The sequence below is a fragment of the Cetorhinus maximus genome, chromosome 22, assembly GCF_964194155.1.
Source record: "Cetorhinus maximus chromosome 22, sCetMax3.hap1.1, whole genome shotgun sequence".
Taxonomy (NCBI): domain Eukaryota; kingdom Metazoa; phylum Chordata; class Chondrichthyes; order Lamniformes; family Cetorhinidae; genus Cetorhinus; species Cetorhinus maximus.
This window is the reverse complement of record NC_135900.1, coordinates 43,850,385-43,865,089: the sequence shown is the minus strand read 5'-3', so window position 1 is coordinate 43,865,089 and position 14,705 is coordinate 43,850,385. Positions and strand designations below refer to the sequence as shown.

The following is a 14,705-nucleotide window of genomic DNA, read 5'->3' as shown; positions in this document are numbered from 1 at the left end:
GCCACACAGCAGGAATAACTTTCCTACCCCCCACTGCACCTAGCCTACAGAATGGAAAATTCTACACCTGGTTTGGAATTGACAACACAAAAACTTGACTATCCAGGCATAACTGGGGTGGGAGGGGGGGGGAAGGGTAGAAAATAATTGTAAATGGACTATGTAAAATGACAATGCTTTACAGCAAGATGTACAGAAGAAGTAGTTTGCTAGTATAATGAGGTTCTGTCTCTTGAAGATAAACTTAACAAAGAGTCTACAGCTGAAGCATTAACATGCCTGTTCTCTCTATAGATACTGACTGGCCTGTTGAGGGTTTTCAACATTTTCTATACTTTTTTTTCGAATTTCCAGCGCCTGTATTTTGGCTTTTTATGATCAAAACAATTAAACATAGCATCCTTCTAGTTTTGAAACTTTGTGTAACCTGTTTAGGTAGTGACTAAGTGATTAAAGCTGCTTAAGTGCTATTTATAGCTGGTAGGAAAATAGCAGTCTCTCCTGATTAGTTATTATACAGAGACTAAAATTGGTTTCTTCCATGAAAGACATTCAGTTCGACCAGATAAATTGTTTTACTATAGACTTTAAAAGCACTTAAGATTGCTTTCAAATCTAATTCTGTTCAAGATTTTAATCAGTAATCAATGGCAAATGTAATGATATGCTAATATTTAATGTAATGGCAGTGCATTTCTACTACTCATAATTCTATGAGGAGGCATGCTTTAGTGATTAAAAATTGGCATTAGCTTGATAAATGATCTGCCGAAATGGTGCATTTGTGTACAGTTAGCACAGATATTTAATGCTGATGTACCGGGTAAGACAGAGTCTTTTGCATATGAATGTCATATTTTCTAAAGAATGTGTGTGTGTATACACACACTCCTTGTCTATGCCACTTGACTTTCTGGTGTCATGTTTTTGACCTATGTGGCAAGGGAGGGCGTGCAACTATGTCATCACACATCGGAGAATGGGAGTCAAAGACCATTCTTTTCATGTGACTACCTTATACTACTGTAATGTCACTAGCCGTCACTAAAGCCTGGATTGCACCCCTGCTCAGATCTGTCCCTGCCAATCAAAATTTGCCTACTGCCCTCACTAGACCCATCTCTCAGCTACCACGCACTAGAACACTTTTCGAACAGAAGAAAGAAAAAGAGAAAACTACTTAGAAAGAAAGAGAGATGAATAAAGAGGGAATACATACACACACAAGCAGGGGTAAAAAAAATCAAACCATTATCAACACCACCATGTGCCCATTTAATAAAAAAGCAACACTTAACTTATACTTATTATTCTAAAAATAGCCTTCCCACAACCCCACAAAAAAACTAAATCCTTCTCTTCCCAGCAGAAAATCTTAAGTTCTTCCTAAGCCACCCACTCTGCCTCCACTTGCTGTCATTCTATCCAGTTTGGTCGGAAGAATAGAAAAGCAGAATATTATTCAAATGGAGAAGGACTACAGAATGCTCTGTAACAGAGGGACCTGGGTGTCCTTGTACATGAATCACAAAATGTTAGCATGCAGGTATAGCAAGTAATGGGGAAGGCAGATGGAATGTTAGTCTTTATTGCAAAGGGGATGGAGTATAAAAGTAGAGACATTTTGTTACAAATGTACAGGGTTTTGGTGAGACCACACCTAGAGTATTGTGTACAGTTTTGGTCTCCATGTTTATGGAGGGATCTGTTTGCATTGGAGGCAGGACTGAAGGTTCACTGGGTTGATTTTTGGAATGAAAGGGTTGTCTTATGAGGAAAGATCGAGTAGGTTGGGCCTACAACCAGTTGAGAGGTGATCCTTTTGAAACATAGGATTCTGAGGGGGCTTGGCAAGGTGAGGCTGAGAAGATAGTTCTTCTCCTGGGGGAGTCTAGAACTTCGGGGCACAGTTTCAGAATCAGGGGTTTCCCATTTAAGAATGAGATGAGGAGGAATTTCTTCTCTCAGAGGGTAGTTAATCTTTGGAATTCTCTACACCAGAGAACAGTGGAGGCTGCCTCATTGAATATATTTGAGGCTGAGTTAGACAGGTTTTTGATCTACAAGGGAGTGGGGGCCAGGCAGGACATTGGAATTGAGGTCAGGATCAGATCTGCTGTGATCTTATTGAATGGCAAAGCAGGCTCGAGGAGCTGATGACCCACTCTGCTCTTGTTTTATGTGTTCTTAACTTCCTCCAGCTCACAGATCTGTCTGCACCACCCCATCTCCTGATACCTCTGTCCCATTATCATTGTCTCATTGCAGGCCTCAGGTAATCAGGACACAACATAAATGATGCAGCTGGAAGTAGGGTGGTGAGGGCTAACATTGTTTTGGTGGAGCTGGAAGAGGAAATTATAAAGTTTGGAAAAGGAACATAATATTACAAAACAATTGAGATGCAAGGAGCAGTATTCAATAAGTAATTAATGGAATAGTTAGAACAGGATAGAATGAGTTCACAAACTCTATTAAGTATAACCTAATTTTACATGACTGTTCCAACAGTGCCTCTTTGTACACTTTAACTGTGAATTCATGGCCTACTAACATATTTTCCCCAGGTTCAGAATGGAAATGGCTGCTCGAGTGCATACCATGGAGCTCACCCCAACTTAAGTCATTGTCTTCAATAGGGGAAAAAAGATCTCTCTTTTATGATTTTCTAAAGAAGTGCACCGTTAGTTACTGAATAACTTTAAGGGATTAGCATACAATGCACTGGTATTTATACTGAGGACAGATTTGTTTGCCGGAGATTCTTGTCTTGTGGCGGTAGTGTCATGTATTCTTTTCAATTTCCTATCTGTAGGTTGTTATCCACCAGGAAATATTACTTTGAGGTACTACACAAGCAAAATGGCCAGGGAACAGATCATGTGGAAGTTGCAGTAAGTGTTTGTCATTTAATCTTTCTCTCAACTTTGAAAAATCATTGCATAATACATTCTAATTTGTAATAGTTCCTTGCTATATGCAAAAGGAATGTTTGAATATCTAGAATAGTGTTGAATTTGAAGCTTTGATGCAGAATCAGGGCTTATACAGTACTGCACAGCTTGCTGCTTGGTTGATTATACAAAATGTTCATTTTGTCCATTTAAACATGGCTGTTAATCAAAATTCTTCATTATACATTTATGTTATTAAGCAATTGCTATGAGCTAATAAGGTAAAATATAGTAATATGAAAGAAAAAACTTTCAGGTGATTATAAATCAAATCCATTTGCAATAAATATTGGAAGCCTGCCCCACTGAGGGTGGAAGGCATAGTTTAATTCTGTTCTTAAACTGTGCTTTACTTGTGAGACATGGGTGATTGAATTTCACTATGGGGAATGTGAGGGAGTTCATAATTAAGGTGTATACATTTAACATTGTGATCAGCCATCCCACCTTTTGACCATTTAACAGAATGGACTGATCATCCTCTTCTAAGATGGTTATTTCAATAATGAAGGGAGGATTCATGTTAATCAACATAGCCATTCCATTCCATTCCTCTTGGATGAATAGAAAATGTTGATGTTTGACCCACCCTATCCCCTCCTAATTCAGCATGTTCCCTGGGAATGATGTGGCTGCCTCCTGAAATTATGTGCCTACCTGCTGTTTTTGAGATGATTTAGGATCTTCTTCCCTATGATTAGGGAGTTATATGTTAGTTTGCCACTGTGGGAATTGAGTTTGTTTGCATAGGCACTTGGCTGACCCCTATGTCCTGTCATGCAGTCTCAGATAAGGGGGCTGTCTGTTTCCAGCTGTGCTATGCCCATCTCTCTTCTTGGGGTCTATTGTGGTGTCTGTGTATACATTTACATGTATACTTTTCCCATGGAACTACACTTGAGGTAGATTTTCTTGCCTCTTCCTATCCGCACTCCCTTCAAGACTCAATTTTGCATCCCATGAGATAAATACTCTCTCAAAAGTTTGGTGGTAGGGTTGAGTGGGATTAATTTAGGCTTTTTTGCCAAATCTTGCACAGCTGGCAATCTTGACGGACCTGCACAGTGGCTACTGGGGTTTGTGAATGCTGCCTTTCAATTCCGAGAGACTAAGACCCAAATTGTTAATATTAAGTCTTTCACCTCCCTGTAGCTACCCTGTTTATTGGCACTGACTGATCAGCATCTGGCATTTATACGGGGAATTCATCAATTCAGTTTCCCATCTGCAGTTTTGGCTTGGCTCCCTTTCACTTGGCTGATATAGAGTTCGATCTGTCCTGGGGAGAGGAGGTTAACTTCTGTTAGTTTTGTTGTCCATCGGTGGTGTATAATTTCTTGAGATGCCATTCTGCTGACTATAGGGTTAGTTACTGATTTAGTATGGGAGTATGTATTGAGCTGGTAATGGTGGTGATGATTTGATGTTCTCTTCTGTCTTTGGGATGGTTTCTGGATGTGTTTCTTCATCCCTCTTAGGGATGTCATTGCTGCCTATTGCCAGTGGTAAAGTTCTTCCCTGGGCAACAGGACTAGTATGCTCCTGCTTTATAGGAAGCGACCATTGGCTAGGATGGCATCTATCGGGATTTTGAGCCTGCAGGATATATCATCTATTACTTGCTAAGTACTCAGAGGAGAGGTTTGATGTTGTCAAAGGCTTTACAGTACTATAAGGATTTGACGGACAGGTCAGCAAAGGTCAAGTTGCATGTCATCTCCTCTGGAAGTCGAGAATCTAGATTACAGAGACTCTAGGACATTGTAGATCTCGGCTTATTTGAACTTGTGTATTAGAATGTTCTTGTGTCAGGTCCTCCCTGTTGTCCTGTCTCCTGAATGGGGTGGATCAGTCCATTCCTCTCAAACCGATATGAAATACCAAAGATTTGGATATTATTGCAATGCTCCCAGATGTTAAGTTTCCTGTTTTTTGCCGCCTCCTCCCCATCCCCTCTAGTAGGTAGGAAATTTGGGCTTCCATTTTCATCATTTTGGGGGACATGGGTCTCTAGTTTTTTTACTTATTTGTCCTGTTTGGGCATTTACAATGTGAAGCTCTATATGAACATCTGGATGGTTATTAGAAAGTTTTCAGTTAGTTTTCTGACTCCTGCCTTGGACCCCTGAGCTCTTTTGTGGATACCCTGTTGTAGTCCAGGAGTGTTTTCTGTGGTGGCAGGGTGAAGTAGACGGGGGTTTGGCGGGTGGTCAAATTAGTCTGGTTCAGTCATTGCCTTGAATTTAGCTTACTTGCAGGTTGTACTGATAGTTCTCTAAGGATGGAGTTGGGATTTTACTGCTATGATTCCAGGGTGGACATCAGGTGGTCCAACTTTATCCCAAGTCTTGGAGCCTGTTGTTCTTCACCCAGACTGCAGGGTTTTATACTGGGGCCTTTAGATCTCTCTTAGGAGCAGCCTTTGTTCTTCCTATTTGTTCAGTACAGGTGTAGGAGCATTTCCTCAGCTGTTCAGGAAGAATGCTCCTTTGTGTTCCATTGAAGGAGAGGCTCATGTATTTCACTTTGAAGGGACTCCCTGGAGTTCCCAGTTGGAGTCTCAGAAGCAAGCATGTTTCAGTACTAATGCTTACCTCATTAGTGTGAGGCTCCCAATCAAGAGGGTCTGTGCAGTCATACATGGGGATTTTGCATTTGTATCTTTTTCCTGTGCATGGTGTTGAGGGAAGCTGTTGTGGGAATCTCAAGCTATTAGTTGGATTCCCTATGAATGGCTGGGTTACAATGGACCTCGACAAGGAGGGAAGGGAGTGGAAATTCTAAGGATTTGTGTGAGGGGCGTGCTATTTAGTCACTTGCCTTGGGCAGATGGTTCATTGGCTGTTGCCACAGTGATTTTCTGAACTCAACTAGGACGACTCCTGGAAGGGACTGACACTGAGGTCCAGAGCTAGTAATTTATGCTCCCACATCCGTCATGACACCACTGGGTGTCAGGGTTGTTTCTTTCTAAATTTTTTATTCCTGCTGAAGGGCACTTTGTTGCTAGTGCTCCAGTTTATAGGAACAGATTTGTTTAAAGACATATTTTGAGAACACTACCTGCTATCAAATATATATGGGTTGCTACAGAAATGTCAGTCACCTGCTGAGGTTTGCGAATAGTGGCGTAATTGGAAAGGAGCATCAATGCCAGGAGCCCGGCTTCACAGCCTTTTTTATTCTTTCTTGGGATGTAGGTGTTGCTGGCTGGGCCAGCATTTATTGCCCATCCCTAATTGCCCTTGAGAAGGTGATAGTGAGCTGCCTTCTTGAACCGCTGCAGTCCATGTGGTGTAGGTACACCCACAATGCTGTTAGGGTGGGAGTTCCAGGACTTTGACCCAGCGACAGTGAAGGAACAGTGATATGTTACCAAGACAGGATGGTGAGTGGCTTGGAGAGGAACTTGCAGGTGGTGGTGTTCCCATGTGTCTGCTGCCCTTGTCCTTCTAGGTGGTAGAGGTCACGGGTTTAGAAGGTGCTGTGGAGTTGGTGAGTTGCTCCAGTGTGTCTTGTAGATCTGGTACATACTGCTGCCAATATATGACAGTGGTGGAGGGAGTGGGTATTGGAGGCGGTGGGTGGGGTGCTAATCAAGCTGTCTGCTTTGTCCTGGATGGTGTTGAAATGTTTGAATGTTGTTGGAGCTGTGCTTGTTCCAAGCAAGTGGAGAGTATTCCATCACACTCCTGTTTGTGCCTTGTAGATAGTGGACAAGCTTTGGGTAGTCAGGCTACATTAAATATTATTGTTCAGAAACGTTCGTGACCAGCTCACCTCAGAGGAGCAAACAGAGAGTTGGGTGTGTAGTGGTACCGAAACATCTGAGTATCGGAACATAACTTTGTAACCTGTGTGGAGGTATTATACAGCAATTCCTTGCTTAACATTGTAGTTACGTTCCTGAGAAGTGCAACTTTTAAGTGAAAAAACGCTAGGCGAATCAGATTTTCCCATTACAACCAATGTAAAATTGCATTTGGATTCTGTAGGACTTTACTCAGGAAAAAAAAATTCAGATGTTATATCCTGTAAGCTGAAATACTATACATTCCTAAATTCCTATATTTGTAGATGAAATAACTTTTAAAATAAAATAAATTAAATGTAAAAAATAAATGAAATAAACTAAATATTGCTACTTAGCTCCTGTACGCCACCTCTCCCTTTCCTTGATGTTCCTGCTCGACACTTCCTTCCCCGACCCTCCCTCTTGCTGCTTCCCTTCCTGATCCTCCCGCTCATCGACATTCCCGTTTACTTACTCTCCGCTTCCCTCCCTGACTCTCCCTCTCACTGCTTCCTTCTCCCGCACCTTCAGCGTGTGCGAGGACTTGGGAGGTGGAGGGAGTGAGAGGAGCTGTGAGTGGGAGGGTCAGGAAGAGAACCATTGAGTGAGGGGGGAGGGTCGGAAAGCAGGAGAGGCGACAAGTGGGAGCATCTGAGAGAGAGGTGGCAAGTGGGAGAGAGCCGGCAAGCAGGAGGGGATCGGCGGGCGGGCCGCGAGAAACATAAGTGCAGGTCCTGTAGTGAATACCGCTGGTACAAATATTCTTCTCTCAAAATTGTACTGCAGGTCTATAAGAAAATGTCACTGTTGCTTTGAGTGTGAGGAGAGGCCTTTCCTCACACTCGCCCCAAAATGGCGGCGATTGGGTCTCACAAAGCTGCATAAGACCCGGTGCGAAATGACACTAAAGCGGAAGCCCTGATTCTAAGTGCACATACTGGCCTCATTATATCTGCGATGTTAAAACAAGATGATGCTGAATGAGGCAACTTAAAATGGGGACTTACTGTACAGAGACACACCACTACCCTGAGGTGAGAAATTAGGAAAATCAGCAGGCTCTGCACCTTTCTGGTATGTAGAGGCAGGCTGGTCCACCGGGAAATTTGGAAGGAGGAATAAAAAGTCAATGTGCCATTTGTCACTGATATAATTATCACATTTATTTCTTTTTTCTCTTAGTGGCGGCTCCACAATACTGGCCTGAAATTCAGCATTATTCATTCAAAGTATATTTCACTTTATGTTAGTAAGTTACACACTTTCCTTATATTTGTAAGTTTATACACTTATATTTGTATAATTTAGTATTATTATAGAATGTTAAAACCAATAGAGGATGTAATGCAGCAGTGAAGGAGAAGCTAATATAAAGACCAAATCTCAAAATGTGACCCAGAGCCTGACTTGCAATCTATAAAAACAATGACTTTTTTTTTACACATTCAGGATTTCTTTGGTTTGATACAAAAAATAACTGTTTAACCTTTGCATGAGAATTGAAACAAATTCTTAAAATGACACACTGTAGTTTGTTATTGGTAATGAACACATTTGTGCTTTGTTATTTTACATAGTTATGTCCACACAGGCCATTTCCTTGCTCTCTTAACTGTTTTCGTTTGCAGAGTTAAGATTCTAAGGGAATTTGGACGCAATTTAACAAATGGCAGTAAGCTAGACTTACAACTGTTAGCGTGTTATTTGATGCTCTTATAATAAAGAGGAAATGAAAGCTTTTTAAACTATTTTTTAAACACAAACTCTCTTGTGAAGTTTTAAAAAATTAAATTTCTCTTTCCATTCCAGACGAGTCGTTGATCAAACTAAACGAGGTACAGCACATTCCACAGTCCATAGCAAGCCATAAAAAGAATTACGGTTACACAAGCCCACACAGAGACCATCCAGCAGAAATGCTGAAGTATGACCCTCGTGACAACTTTTTTCAATGTAAGATTTCTCTCCAAGTGTTGTTATTGTTAAGGCAGATACATTATCCTGACAACATACCCAGACAAATGAAAAATGTGCCTGGTGTTGTCTAGCGATCAATGAAAACTGGTGGGAAGCATCAAAACCTTATTTAACAACAGGCTTTCAAAATGATGGCTGTGCTAACATTTGCTCCTTAATGCAGATGAAAGCCCTCTAATCTCTTGAGTTATCTGGGATTTTCACCTGTAGTAAGGAACAGGAATGAGTAGCATTAATATTTCAGCTAGGTCTAATTGTCTTTCTTAGCTTGGGTCCAGCTTGTTACGCCAGCCAAAATGATAGCATTTCTTATTTGGTGGCTCTGCCTATACCAGTGTCCTTGAAATTTGTGCACATTCACATTCCCATCACGTACTGAGTAAAACCATGATCCATCCCAGTTTTTATCAATGGCTGGTGAATTGCAGGTAACTGGATCAGCAGGTCAGATCTCTCCATCTCCCCAGAGGGGAGCATCTGACATTTAGAAAACAGTATCCTTGTTGAGGTACATAGGTGAGGACTTATATAACTGATGCACTAATATTAAAAATGCACCACCATTTCGATTGATAAAGGAGTAAAGCATTTATCATTTTTTTGTTATGGGATGATAGCAGCACAAGTGATGTGATATGGTGACTCATTAATGGCGTTTATGTTTGATTGTGTATTTGCAGCAAATGAGGAAATGTTTACCAAATGCTGGGGAGCAGTTTTATTTCCAGTTTTCTCCCATCCACCTCCGGGGTACACTTCCAAGGACATTTGCCGTCCAAGATATCTTGATCACGTGACAGTTACTCTTCTTGAGTTGGGCAATGAGTGCAGTAGGTTGTTTATCCATGAGGAACATCACATCCACTCCCAGTGGAGTCCTTGCCAGATGTCCATATGTGGATGATTTCCAACAGGAGTCATTAAATCGTGATCAGGAATGGAAAAGATTTTGTACTCCCCTTCACTCTCACCCATATCAAGCAGGATTGGCTTGTATCAAACATGAAGTGGTTTTAAGTGTAGTTTTAGGGCAGAATCATCCCAGAATCGCACTGTGTGTTAATGGGCAGGAGAAAGGACATTTTACCCATCGGCCGCAATGGCGGCTTTCTGTGCCATATCGCCCCATTCCAGGCACCATATTTAAAGTGCACCAGAGCGCATGTCTACTTCTTGTCTTCAGACCAGGACTGCTCCAGGCGACAGATGGCCCAGAAAGCAAAGAAGACGGCAGTCCCCAAATTTAGTGACACCTCTCTGGGGTGCCTGCTGGATGCAGTGGAAGGCCGCCGTGATGTCCTCTACCCCTGCTCTGGCCACAGGAGGCTCATCAGTGTCACCACTCCAGCTTGGGAGGCGGTGGCAGTGGTGGTCAGTGCCAATGCTGCACAGACAAGGTTTGCTATCCAGTGCAGAAAGAGGATGAATGATCTCATCCATGCTGCCAGGGTAAGACAACCATCTCATCACTCCAAACTCACACCCTCACAAACCCATCACAGATTTATTGGCATCTCATTCACTGCCAACTCAAGGGACATCACCACTCACTCTCTCTCTCACACCCTCACATTTCCATATGGCCTCATCTCCTCTGGATATTGCCTTCACAGCCCTCACCCTCTTGAGACCACTTGCACAGATCAACATGTGCCCCCACACACACACTGGGATAACCCCTTCCCCAGTACAGCCCTCACTCTGCAGCCTCTTCCCTTGCCTGAGGCCACTTCTCCCCCTTCCCCAAGCAAGCCCTAGACCTGCAGCCATTGAAAAGCCACCCCCACCTTACAGCTGGTCTGGTAGGTAGAGACCTGCCCGTGAGCCCCCTAAAAGTGATGTGGTGCTGCCTGTGAAGCCTGGCGCTGATGACTGCGAGTGCTGCCTGAAGCAAGGTAGGCAAACTAACCTCGAAGTGCAAGTGAAGTGCAGCTCGCCTGGTGCACATCGCTTGTGTTCAGTTGTGAAACACATCGGCGTGCACTTACACTGATGTGCCAGGATGATCCAGCGTGGGGGGATGATTCCAGCGGGCAGGCAAGACGATGAGATGCAAATATATTGAAATTATATTCCCGAGGTGGGAAAGGCAGCCCGCCATTGATGGGCAGAGCGGACGGTCTCAAACTGGTTTCACAACAACATAGAACCGGTCTTTGGCCTTCTTGCCATACTGCCTGCTCATGCCCGCCCAGTGTCAACAGGGGTGGAAAATTCTGCCCATAGTCTCATATGTTTGTAAAGATCTTGTTTAAATGTAAATCAATCTTTCCTGTTAAGATATAACACACAGTTTCTAAATTTAGGCTCCAACGTCAAAAACTGGTCATTTTTGTTTTTCATAATGTTAACAAGTTATTCTTCCAAAGTGTTCAAAATAGTTTTAAAAACAGGATTTTTTACCTAAGCAAAGTCAAATTTCAAATAAATATGTAAAAACACCTGCTTCAACTAAATTATCAGTTTGTACTGCATATACCTATCTGAGCACAGGAGGTGCTCACTACTGGCTTATTTGGGGGCTGATCATTCTTTTATGTACATTCAAATTAACTTGCTTTTCTGAATTGCCTCATTTGAGACCTTTCCAAATACTGTAATACTATAAAATGATGACCTATGTTAGGCATATCATGATTTGGTGCAAGTATATACCAAAGATATAACGTGTTCTCTACGATCCACTTGTCCCTCATATAATCATTTCTAAAAAAGAATCGCTAAATGCTATGCACAACTCCTGCACTTCATTTGAAACAGTTATGCTTGATTGTGATTGATGCCATGACCAGATTGTTAGTTGTCCATTTATTCATTTGCAGCATATGTATTATAAACCGCAAGTGTGTTCCCCTATCAGAGAGGGTGTAAGGTACTTGACTGTTTCCACTTAACTCATTTCTTTTATCCTCTGTTTTTAGTCCTGGTCAAACCCTTTGTGCATTACAATTAAGTATGTGGATTTATATTGTAAAAGAAGAAATGAGCATTTAGTTTTTATATTTTAAATCTACAGATACAGCATCTTTTTAATGATTATATAAAAACAGTGAACCTCAAATTAGGGGAGAGCAATGCATAAGTGACTTAACCACATTAATAAATATGACTAACTTTGTTTTTAGCAGAGAACAGCTCAGTGCCTGTTGTATAATATCTGCCTTACTCTTTTTGTTAATTCTTGTTTCAGTGCCTCTAATTGATGAGTCCCATGTGCACCAAGTGCTGCCTGACTGTGTCTACAGACCCAGCTATATAATTAAGGGGTTCCCGCTGCTCCGTTACCAAGGGTTACAGTTTGTAAGCATCTTTTCCTCTTTCTTTGGGCAGAATTAATGAAGATGTGCTAGGTCAGCAATGCTAACCATTTAGTCTTGTTTCTTTCTAGCATGGACGATTAGCTTCAGGTCAGATTAATCCAGAATTAATTTGTTATTGACCACCATGCTGTTTATATTGCTGATCAAGTCTGAGTCAGTTTGCTAATCGTGCTGATACCAAATTTATATCCTGATGGATGTGCTGGAGATTACTGTAGTCAAAACAGTGTTTTCAGATCAAACTGGTAACATCCAGTTTCAAATCCAATTACTTGAGACCTGACTTCAATTCAGAACAGCTTGCCAACTACAATTTCATTGAGAATTCTGAAATAAATCTAGAAATAATCTCTGCATTAAACATGTAAACAGACGTCCTGAGCAATCTAAACAACACAGGGTATACACACTCATTACTTATGTTTGCTTGTGTGCCTATAGACAGACACTTAGGCACACAAGCTGCTAAACTGATACAACCACTTGGTCATCTCAAGTGTAGAACTGTGAATTGTCAAACAAAAGCTTTTGTATTTCCTAAACTGGTTGTGTCCTTATGTCTTTTTTTTCCTTTGTTTTTTTCCCCCCTATTTTTCTGCTCTCCTGAAAGCAGTGACTTATGCTGCAGCATAACTCTGCAGACGCAGGCAGCCCTCCAGTACTTTGCCCAAGTGGCCATCATAATGTTCGAGCTTACAGTGTTTGCAAGTAATTCACACTTTAGGCATCATAGTTAAACCCGAACAAAAACAAAAATACCTGGAAAAACTCAGCAGGTCTGACAGCATCTGCGGAGAGGGATACAGTTGACGTTTCGAGTCCGTATGACCCTTAAACCCGATCCTGCCCTCACTTAATATACACATTGCAACTTTCCTTCAGGAATTAAAATGCCGGATGATTTTTTTTTCCTTTCCCAACGGAAGAATATTAAGGCAAATATATAATTTATGCTGGAAGAGAAGGCTGCAATATTGGGCTAGATTTAAAACCATAAAAACAGCTGCAATCAGTTGAAAAACAAGATAACACATATGGGCTTTTAATTCCCTTTTGCACATTACCCATTCAAGCCAACATTGAAAATGTAACAAATACAAGACAGTTTTTAGTTCTGACTGCTGCACTGGGAATGCTTTTGTATTATTTCTGGACATTGTTTCCATGTAAATGATCAGCAACATTGTTCTCCATGGTGCCAGCTGATTCCTTTGTGAAACAGTTTGTTTCAAACTGGGATTTTGTCAGCCTGTTCGTTCCTCCTTTCTCTAATCAAGCCTAGTACCTGTCGTCAAAATTCTTCAGGGCAGTTTTTTACTATTGAGATGTCAAACAGATTAATCAAAATACCATTTTTAAAAATCATTCATGGACGTGGACATTGTTGGCAGGCCAGGATATGCTTCTGATCCCACGTGCCTTTGAGAAGGTGGCGGTGTACCACCTTCTTGAACTGCTAAAGTTCAGGTGGTGAAGGTGCTCCCACAGTGCTATTAGGGTAAGAAATTCCAGGATTTTGACGACATGGTAGTGAAGGAGCAACAATTATATTTCCAAGTCAGGATAGTTTTTGATTATCCTGCAGTGATGGCTTAGAGCTGAGATGATTGATCTCCAACAACCACAACCATCTTCCTTTGTGCTTGGTATGACTCGAAATAGTGGAGAGTTTTCCTTTTGTTTTTCATTTGCTTCAATTTTACAAGGGTTCCCAGCTGTCACACTGGCTCAAATGCCTTGATGCCAAGCGCAGTCACTGTCACCTCATCTTTGCAATTCAGCTCTTCCTGTTCATGGTTGGGCGAAGGCCTGGAGCTGACAGGCCCTGTTAGAATCCAGACTGAGCATTGGTGAGCAGGTTATTAGTTAGTAAGTGCTGTTTGGTAGCACTGTAAACAACTCCTTTCATCACTCTGCTGATGGCTGAGAATAGACTGATAAAGTGGTAATTGGTCGGATTGGATTGATCCTGCTTTTTGTAGACAGGACATACCTGGGCAATTTTCCACTTTGGTGGGTAGATGCCAGTATTGTGGTTGTACTCAAAAAAAAAACTTGTCTAGAACCAATGCTACTTCTGGAGTATAAGTCTTCAGCACTATAATGTTGTTGTTGGGGCTATTAATCCATGCAATTTCTTGATATTAAGTGGAGTGAATCAAATTGACTGAAGACAAGTTTCTGTGATGGTGAGGATCTCAGGAGTAGCCCAGGCTGGATTATCCACTCAACACTGAAGATGGTGTCAAATGCTTCAACCTTATCTTTTGCTCTGATGTACTAGGCTCTGTCATCATTAAGGATGGGGATGTTCATGGAGCCCCCCACCTCTCATTAGTTGTTTAATTGTCCACCACTATTTATAACTGGGATGTGGCTGGACTGCAGAGCTTTGACCTGATCTGTTGGTTGTCGAATTGCTTGACTCTGTCTATCGTATCCAGCTTCCACTGGTTAGCACTCATGTGGTCCTGTGTTGTAGCTTCACCTGGTTGGTACCCCATTTTTAGGTATGTCTGGTTCTAATCCTGCTATGCTCTCCTACACCCCTCATTGAATCAGGATTGATTCCCTGGCTTTTAGTGGTAATAGTAGACTAAGGGATATGCCAGGTCACATTGTTACAGATTGTGGTGATATACAGTTGTGCTGCTGCTGATG

At 41.8% G+C, this 14,705-nt stretch overlaps 1 protein-coding gene across 3 annotated transcripts in view; it reads left to right on the top strand.

The window, feature by feature from the left end:
* Positions 1–14,705, top strand: part of b4galnt3b (beta-1,4-N-acetyl-galactosaminyl transferase 3b) — a 241,886-nt gene that overhangs the window by 166,993 nt on the left and 60,188 nt on the right. For all 3 annotated transcript variants that reach the window (XR_013580218.1, XM_078568192.1, XM_078568191.1), the window contains exons 8-11: positions 2,816–2,894; positions 7,930–7,996; positions 8,557–8,700; positions 11,915–12,024. Coding sequence is in view for 2 of the 3 variants with exons in the window: in XM_078568192.1 (XP_078424318.1) it covers positions 2,816–2,894; positions 7,930–7,996; positions 8,557–8,700; positions 11,915–12,024 (400 nt within the window). In the remaining variant the exon portion in view is untranslated. The remainder of the gene's footprint in view (positions 1–2,815; positions 2,895–7,929; positions 7,997–8,556; positions 8,701–11,914; positions 12,025–14,705) is intronic.